Source organism: Ascaphus truei, chromosome 7 (assembly GCF_040206685.1).
Source record: "Ascaphus truei isolate aAscTru1 chromosome 7, aAscTru1.hap1, whole genome shotgun sequence".
Taxonomy (NCBI): Eukaryota; Metazoa; Chordata; class Amphibia; order Anura; family Ascaphidae; genus Ascaphus; species Ascaphus truei.
This window is the reverse complement of record NC_134489.1, coordinates 85,068,641-85,078,302: the sequence shown is the minus strand read 5'-3', so window position 1 is coordinate 85,078,302 and position 9,662 is coordinate 85,068,641. Positions and strand designations below refer to the sequence as shown.

The 9,662-nt window shown below is 38.4% G+C and overlaps 1 protein-coding gene across 10 annotated transcripts in view; it reads right to left on the bottom strand.

The window, feature by feature from the left end:
* The window catches only part of CCDC148 (coiled-coil domain containing 148), a 135,376-nt gene continuing 125,714 nt past the window's right edge, over positions 1-9,662 (bottom strand). For all 10 annotated transcript variants that reach the window (XM_075609329.1, XM_075609334.1, XM_075609335.1 and 7 more), the window contains 5 exons: positions 9,354-9,494; positions 2,912-3,030; positions 1,798-1,915; positions 1,272-1,412; positions 1-248 (listed from right to left, as the gene is read on the bottom strand). In XM_075609329.1, the coding sequence (XP_075465444.1) occupies positions 102-248; positions 1,272-1,412; positions 1,798-1,915; positions 2,912-3,030; positions 9,354-9,494 (666 nt within the window). In that variant the 3' untranslated portion in view covers positions 1-101. The remainder of the gene's footprint in view (positions 249-1,271; positions 1,413-1,797; positions 1,916-2,911; positions 3,031-9,353; positions 9,495-9,662) is intronic.

Here is a 9,662-nt window from a genome sequence, read left to right as displayed (position 1 = left end):
TCTGAAAAAAGAAAAATATTTTAATCATGAAAAAGGTAATCAAATAAAATGTGTTATACAAAAAAACTTATAACAGAAATTATGCCTGTGTGCTGAATATCCTATTTTGTGAAAACAGTGGACTTCATATCCCTTCTCGGAGGTTTTGGTGGCAAGATTTTTGGTAAAACTTCCTTAGCATAAAGTGTCTTATGAAGTCCAGCCTCTCGGAGTGCCATCTCTATTCGGACTCTGTGGTCGGAGATGATCTGTTGTAAGTCAAATAATAAACGATTACATTTTCTATCAAATAAACCAACTCGGCTGAATGTTTTATATGAATATAAATGACAATCTGAGTGGCAACAGAAGTGTTAAAGTACCCAACATTATGACTTGGGCTGCGTCCCCCGTGCCCCTGACCGCGCTCATGCTTGGGAGTGGTGACGTCACCAACTCTCCAAGCATGAGCTTTCGGCTGTTCGTCAACTTTTTTGGTAAGCGTGAGCGGGGGGGCCGTGGCCGAGCAGTGACTGGCGCTGATTGGCTGAGGAGGTCATGTGACCCTTCAGTGCGCCTCAAACACAATTCTATCTGTCTAGGCGCCTAGCGCCCGTGAGCGTACATGCACGGGTACGAGCATGCGCGCCGCGTGAGCGTGGCCAGACAGATTAAAATTAATTGTGCTAAGTGCCAAGCGCAGTCAGCGGCAGCATGGACACAGCCTTACTGCATCGTTACTTTGAGCTGTGGAAGTGGGAAACAAAGAAGTAGCTTTCCTGTTCTAAACATTCTCTTTGGATAAGCACTTTTCACAGTAAATCCCATATAAAATGTATCCCCAGATATTAAAAGCCCAGGCACATTCTATTCGTCTTGACCTAAAATCCAACAGAGGGCCACCATTCTAAGCTTCCTGACTGTCAATATTTTCCAATAATTAGTGATCTTTAGCAGCCTACAATTGGGTTAATGAACATACAATCAATAGTCTTGGATTATATATAGATGGTGTGTTACGATTCATAAATCCAAATTAATTAATGTACAAAATTATTATCAGCATCTATATTGATTGTCCAGATGTATTCCAGCTAAGGGTGGAATTAAGATTCAAGCATGTACAGCTTTCAGTTTTGTCTCTAAAATATGTATACTTTGGTGGTAAAAATAAGGGAGTGATGGAGTTTAAATTAGAACTTCCACACCTCTAGTAGCATATAAACCAGTAGTCAAGTGTCATAAATGATACCAAATATATTATATAGAAGTCATTCATAGTAAATATGTACCTGTTGATCACTGTATGTATGCAATTCAAAAAGTGGTTTTTGAAGAAAAAATTCTTCTTCTATTCCAATGCCAATTCGAGCTCTAGATGCTTTTGTGTCACCCATCATTCTGACCGGATCAAATTCAGCTATAATAGCAACCTGTACAAACAAAGAATTGCAGAAGAACTTGCAACAAATGGAAGATACAATGTAACTTAATATAATATAACGTCCTGAAATTGAAGTTATTAACCAATATATAACACTGATTAAGAAATCTGTGGAAAGATTAAACATCCCCTCCCTACCTGTACATTATGCGTCTAAGAAAAATGTAAACGGGCATGCCAGAAAACCGTTATTTAATGACGTGCCTCTTAACAGATTAAAAGCATGCCCAAAATATTGAAAGGATTGCATTTTGAATGCTAATGAATAGTAGATTTAATGTACATGTACTGTAAAAAAATACTTATTTGTGACAAGTCCATGATCGGAGTGATAAACATTGTGATAAAAGACACATTGCTCAACAAAAAAATACCTGTTGGCGCAGGGCTTCAAGCCTTCGCTGTCTTGATTCTTCCTCTTGTTCCTCCTGATGAGCTATTTCTTTTCTTTCTAAAAGACGTTTCTCCAATGTCTGCTGTCTGTAAACAACTCTAAGGAAACAAATCATCACAGAATTTCCCTATAAGACCCTTATTCAATGAGTTTAGCTGCTACCTCATGCTGGAAAAATGATTAGTCCTATTCATTTGGAGACATGTTCACGTCTCCAGCTTGGGGAAGCAGCTTCACATAATTTTGAATAGTGGCTTAGGGGGATCAATATTGGTCCAAGCATGTTAATTCTGTACACTGAGAACATCATATTTACCATGCAAACTTTGTCTTTTGTACTCTATATAATTATTTAAAACCACCATGACGCGCTTCTGTTAAAAAAATATGTTTCAGAAAAAATCTATTTAAGAACAAATGTTGAAGTGTCTGCTTCTCCATTTAGTTCTGCAAGTCCCTGTGTCGTTATATCATTGTTGCTCAAACAAATGCAGAAGCAGAAAGTACATTTAATAAATGGAAATCCTTGACGCATTATCTTATCTTGAATGTCTCAGTACATAGCCAATTCTAGACTTCTGATAACTGATCATTGTTTTGATTCGCCCAATGGATGTTCATGAATAACAGTGGATTTATTTACAGAAATTCTTCCATGTTTGATACCATCACAGGAGTAGGACAACTGGGTCTTACATAAAATGATGTGTGTGCAGAATACAGAGAACCTAACCAATTTTTACAAAAATATTTCCCCTCTTTGAAGCACAATTTGTTTAATGCTTCTTGGAGACGGAGTATACAAATTCAATATTAATCTTGCAAGTTATTTAAAACACTCCCAGTATTGTTTCGTATCTCAATACATAATATTAAAAGCTGGAAGTTGTCGTTTCTCTGTGTGGATGTGTTTAAGGATATGTGTGCATTTCAGAAGTCTGTTGGTGGCAACTTAAATGTTTTCTCTAGGAGTGTTTAATGAGGTCTTGATGTGTGTATATTTGGCGGTATGACTGATTGAGAACCAAATTGTAGTACCATATTTTACATTAAAAAAAAATGTTTTGTTTCTTTTTGCCCAATATAGTGGTTACCTTTCTTTGTCTTTCTGGGCTTGTTGAGTCATTATTTTCTTCAACTGCTCTAGGCGCAGCAGATCACTCCTTTCTAGTTCTTCCCAGGCTTGTTGTTTTTCTGCTTTGTACTTGTGTATCTGTTGAAGGAGGCAAAAAAAGAACGAGTGACAAAGTGCCGGAACCTGCATGACCATTAATACAAAACAAGAATTCCAAAAGATAGCATTTCTTGCAAATGCTATTGTGAGTAAATGTTGCTTTTTCAACTACATATTCATTTATTCATGATTTCATTGAACTAAAATGAACAGAAATGCTGTCTAAAACAAAGCAATACATTCTGTAATGTGATCATTCTGCATCGTCTGAAACACAGGATCATAGGAACTTTTTGTTGAGAAGTAAATGGGAGTGAACATGTAGCATGACATAATCCGCATATAAGAATATTTCCTAGCAAAAAGGAATTCAAGTGGACTTACTACATTCCACCTTTTCTTCCTTATTTTTATATATAAAGCATGTGACAATGTATAATTCTACATTTTTATCTACGCTGGCAATTGTTTGGTGCTCCTGTTATAAATCTGTAACATTTCTGATTGTGCTCCTACAAAATGGCCGACTTCTAACCTTGTGCTGCAGTCTGTGAAATGCTGCAGCTAATATGTAAGATTATGTTACGAAGTGTAACACATTATTGTTACAGCTTTCAGAATAATAGACAGTCTGCTTTTTGGAATACAGCAACAGATCTGTTTGTGATACTTGCAAGATCAGGATAACAGGCTGGGGTTAGGGCAGGTGGCAGAGGATCACGATCGGGGTTACAGGCTGGAGTGGAGGAGAAAGGGGGGCAAATGTAGGAAAAGTTTGGCTCCCCTGCCCTAGACTAGGGGTGCGCAAACTGGGGGGCGCAGCACTTACAGAGGCCTCGCGCTCTTCCCCGAAGCATTTAAATGAAATACCGTGGGAGGCACCAGGCCTCTGTAAGTCTCTCTTACCTGGTCCCAGCCGCCTCTTCAGTGACGCGTTGCCATGACAACACAGCGTCAAATGACAATGCAGGGTTAAATGGCTGCGGCAACGCAACGTAATATGACACCACCATGCCATTGGGACGTTAGATGGGAGGGCACAAGCAGGGGTGGGAGAGCAGACAGGGGGTGCAAGCAGAAAAGTTTGTGCCCCCCTGCCCTAGACAGAAGAAGGAATTCCAAGGGATAGAGGTTGGGTCAGTGGAATTGAAGCTGACAATGTTTGCAGATTAAATGTTAATGTTTATTTCATAACCAGACAACAAAAGCCTACCGGCAATACTAGAAACAATTGAGAAATTCGGATCATATGCTGGGTTCAAAATAAACTTAACTTAACAAAAACAGAACTTATGTACATCGTCAAACCAGAAAACATTAGAGTAATAAAGAAAATACCTCTCCCAATCATGACCAAACCCCTAAACTACTTTGGAATAATTTTTGATCCAGATTTGGGAAAACTATATTATAATAACTTCAGACCCATTATAAAAAAAAAAGATTATAGACGAATTAGAGAAATAGATGGATCTTCCACTATCCTAGTTTGGCAGAGGACGTGTGGTAAAGATGGTGTCATTTGCAAGACTATTATACCTCATGCAGACCCTACCAATGCTGATACAACACGAAGACGTAAAAGAATTAAACACAGCTGACAAACTTTATATGGAAGTCAAATAAAAGCAGAATAGCACTGAGAAAACTATGCCTACCCAAAGATCTGGGGCCATTAACCTACCAGACCTGCAGGATTACAATCTCACATGTCTTCTTTGACACATAGGAGATTGGTTCCTGGGGAAAAACGATTACTCATCCAACGTCTTAGAAAAACAATTGGTAAAACCATTCTATTTGAAAGGGATTTTTACATATGAAATAGGGTACCATCACACATAAAACACTCAGTGATAGTAAGAGACACCATAATAGTCTGAAGGGAAAGAAAAAAAATTGGGTTATCTCATGATATATCAAGGTATTTGCCCCTCTAGGAAAACTCAAAATTCACCCCCAGGGAAAAGATCAAAAAAACATTAAAAATCTTGGAGACAAAAGGGATACATTGTCTACTCTAGATCACTTAATAGATAGAGAAAAGCAAACATCCACGAACTAAGCATGAAAAAAGAGTTACCACAAACTCTCTTGTTCTCCTATATCCAATTACCAAAATATAAAAAGTATATATTATAAAACAATAGGTTTTATGACTACTTTGACCATACAAGAGAACACAAATATACTATTTCAGAAATGTACAACCTAGTGATGGAAGATGAATACACGCGAATATTACAGAACACTTAAACATCATGGCAGAAAGACTTTCCAGAAATATACGATATAAATGAACTCTTAGCTGGATTATCAAATGTGCATAAATTAACACCATCAGAGACAAGTGCAATTTAAAATAACGCACAGGGCACATATTAAATTCAATAAAAATACCCATCCATTAATGGGAACCCTCAGTCAATGCCCAAAGTGTCAAACGATGAGGGCAGATTTTAAACATTGCCTGTGGTAATGTGGCCTAATTTTTGGGGTGAAATTATGAACTATATAACAAAAATACTTAAAAACACAAGAGCCCAATGGTATTGTTATTTGCCAACATAGAACCATGGTTGGATGAAGAAGGTAACACAACTAAATCAGTAATAGCTTCTGAAATGGTGCTGCTAGCAGTCAGAAAAGCAATCCTTCTGCAGTGGAAATCCCCATCACCTCCAACATTAGACCTAGTTAAATCCTATCTGTTTAAACTGATGACCATTGATAAAATAGATGCGAGCTTCAAAAAAAAGAACACAAGACCAAAAAATTCTTCCAAAAATGGGGATGGCTCATTAATTCTTTATAAAAAAAACAAACAAAAGAGACATAGAAAAAGTGTATATACAGCTCAACCCGCGCGATCCGCTACAACGCAGATCCGCTTATAACACGGTCTGAGTGTGGCTCCCATCTGCACAGCAGTGTACCGACAGGTACGAGAAGATGCCGATTCATCAGACCGGACTCCATTACTAGTGCTAGAATGAGCACAGGGGAGGTCAGATTCGTGACCCATCTGGACAATACTTCTACAAGTGCCAGACGGAATAAAGAGAGAGGAAATACTAGTTCCACGGACATACATCTGTTAAGGCACAGTATTGTTTTTGAATACACTTACTCCCTCTATACAGAGAGTATACTAAGTATAGGCAATATAAATTTATATCATAAAAATATTCCACTAATGTGGATAACAACAGTTACAATAATGAAACTTCGAAGTACTGATGAAGTACGTTGTACGAAACGCGCAGAGGTCACAAGGGGCTGCTGTGGAGCGTCCACCAGCTGAGAGGTGTACCGGTGGAGGCAGGAGAACGCAACCAACGGGGCATCGGTCCGGACCCGCTTTACATCTACTCCTTTGGATCCCACCTCCGGATCTCCCTGTTATACCTCAGCAGCCTTTTAGCTAGATTGTAAGTTAATTTTTCTTTATATTGTTTAATTATTGTAACTTGTTATCTACATTAGTGGAATATTTTTATGATATAAATTTATATTGCCTATACTTAGTGCGCCCTCTCTGTTTTTCTTTGTGTCTTCTTTTAATACTCACCTTAAAATCAGGTTAAAAGAGGACCACTTATCGGTCCAATTTAATCCAGATATCTACTGTATTTGTGGACAAAGACGAAATGAATGTCTCGATATTAGAAGATCATTTTTTCACAGTTCAAACCCTTTTTTTATTGCTTCTGTGTCCTCCAACTGATAAACCAATAAGCTGCTTACTTTGTACCTAACAACAGCTCACTATTTACTTATTAAATATTTTACCAGGAAAAATACATTGAGAGTTACCTCTCATTTTCAAGTATATCCTGGGCACAAAATAAAGTTGACAACATAAGAAGTTACAGCTACAAATATGCTTAAAATACGAAACATCTGAACATTTGAAGGAACTTAAAGACTCCAGTAAAATGTTCCTGCAGTGGAGTGATCAGTATGAGAAGGAGGAGCGACCAAATTCTTTATTGAACGTTGGAACTATAAGCAGGTTTCTGGAGGTGGATATAAGGCGAGAAGCAGTGTACAGAAGGGTTGAGAAGCCTGCTCAGAAAGGAGTGGCTCAGTGAGTAAAGACACTGACTGACACCGAGATTGCTGCAGGGGAGCCTGGTTCAATTCCCGGTGTCGGCTCCTTTTGACCTTGGGTAAGTCACTCTATCTCCCTGTGCCTCAGGCACCAAAAACATAGATTGCAAGCTCTACGGGGCAGGGACCTGTGCCTGCAAAATGTCTCTGTAAAGCGCTGCGTACAATTAGCAGCGCTATACAAGAACATGCTATTATTATTATTATAATAATTGAACAACTTGTCCAGAAATATTTGAAGGTAAAATAGGAAAGATGGACTTGAGGGACAGCCAAACTAGTCTAATTAACATATCACAATGGTGGTTGTGGAAGTTACATAGTAAGCCAACCGGCATATAGAGTTGTAAAGAATGTCAAGTTTGCTGAGGTGAATTTGGGGTACTGTACCATATACTATATCCACATAGTCAATAATTAGCATTAGCATCTGCTTTGCAATATGCTTTCTGACCAATGGGCATAGTCAGGATTTATTTCTACACAGTTTGAACTAGATTTTGGATGTCAGTTTGTCAATATTCAAACAAAATGTTAGATGGGAGTCAAGTTACATACCCAAATATTGAAAGCTAGTAACGGCGGCAAAATTATGCTCTATGTGTTGTCTTCACTTTTACCAGAAATGTTTGTACTCCATATTTCAAAGCCTCATGAAACCTCTATAAAAACCTGTTTCTACAAGAATGTTATGCCAGTTATAACACATTTTCTCATGGGCTAGCATCTATAATAACACATTGAGTACTACCGTATACAAGTAATGCCCACTGAGGACAAGTTAATTAAGGGGCTGTTTTGTTTTTACAACTGTGAATACAGAGCACTCACTGGGGACTATACATCACACCCTGATAAATGCATGTCTGGCCATTTTGGAACAGATTTACACCTCACTATATGAAAAAGCCTGATGGGGCTCCTCAAGAGCTGCTCCCCTCAGGACCAGCGTGCTAAGGGTTAACATTTGCTTGTACTTTGTGGAATGTCAACCCCACCCACTGGAATGTTAATGAGCCAAGAGGACAAAGAACTTTGTATTCACAGCTGCATTCAATCTGAATCCCTTCAGTGTACATCTGATTTACCCCAGAGGCGGACAGCCATTGGCACAGCCAAAGGGTGTGAGCCGTTTGCTGCCGTTCGCTGATGTTAAAGCTTCTCTATTTCAATCTAAAACTCACCAGGCCTTTATCCCATGTACCCAATTTTCCAACTCTATCTGTCCATGAAATTTCTGTGAATTGACTGTATAACCTCTGTTCATATAATGTAACCATGTATTGTTATTACTCTGTGTCCAGGACATACTTGAAAATGAGAGGTAACTCTCAAATGTATTAATTCCTGGTAAAACATTTTTATAAATAAATCATCACGTCCAAACTGTGTGAAAATTGCTGTTTGGTTCCGGCTATGCAATTTCATACAGTGTGCAAATTGCAGTGTACAAATGAGTAAAACGTGCAAAATTACATATCCATGGTCTATTCATTAAGCTGCGAGTTTGTAGATGGCCCTTAAAGTCACAGTCTCAAATTGTACCTCCCTCAGATGGGAGAGGAAGAGGGAGAGTAATGTAGGCGAGGGACCATTGACTTGTATACCTCCAAATAGATATACCTGTACTCCATCTGGTGAGATACCTTTGAACATTTCTCAGATACCTGGGAATTATGCTCATCTAATAAATTTGAATATATTTTACATATATCTCAGGGGTATTCCCAGGTATCTTCCCACAAGGAGTATAATCTATTTGGAGGTATATAAATCAATGGGCTTGCTCTTGCTCTTTCTCTGTGACTTTCCAGGTGATCTGCAAACTTGCAAATTCAAGAATAGCCCATTGTCATCCAATTTTGCATTGACAATAGAGAAATGTATTGAATAGACCTCACGCTCTCTGAATGCAGTTTTCTGTTACACTGAGTTGCAGGCAATGTATTGTGATGAGAATCTGCTGCAGTGCAGTGCACTTTACTGCAGCACTAGGACCTTCCCCAGTCTTTGCAGTACCATTGCAAACACACATATACACGGCTACAATAACTCAGGATCTGTTACATTCCAAACACAAAGAAGTAGGGTATGATTGAGTTATTTTGAAACCATAATGGTGTTAGTGGGGTCGTAAACACAGTTACCATATACATTACCAAGATGAATAAATATCTATAAATAGGATACATTTAGATATGTTGTTTATTCTCTTATATACCAGGTGCAAATTAGGAAAATGTTCATACTTTTTCTTTTTCATCTACTCTCTGAAGCCTTTCTTTTTCTTTCTGTTGTGTCTCTCTTTGTTCTTCTTGTACTTTTCTTCTGCCAGCTATAGCAGCTTCTAATCTTGCTGCTTCTTCCTGGTGTGCTCGCCACTGCATGACCTAAAATGGGATGTTGGCAAGATTTCAAACACATAACAGCGGCAAGAGAAAAAACAAACATTCCTGTAGATGCATTTGTGTGATTGATTACGTTTACTGATCAGGAAAACCATCATTAGAAGTACATATACCATTACTGGCTACATGCTGGGTGATGCCTTCATCTAT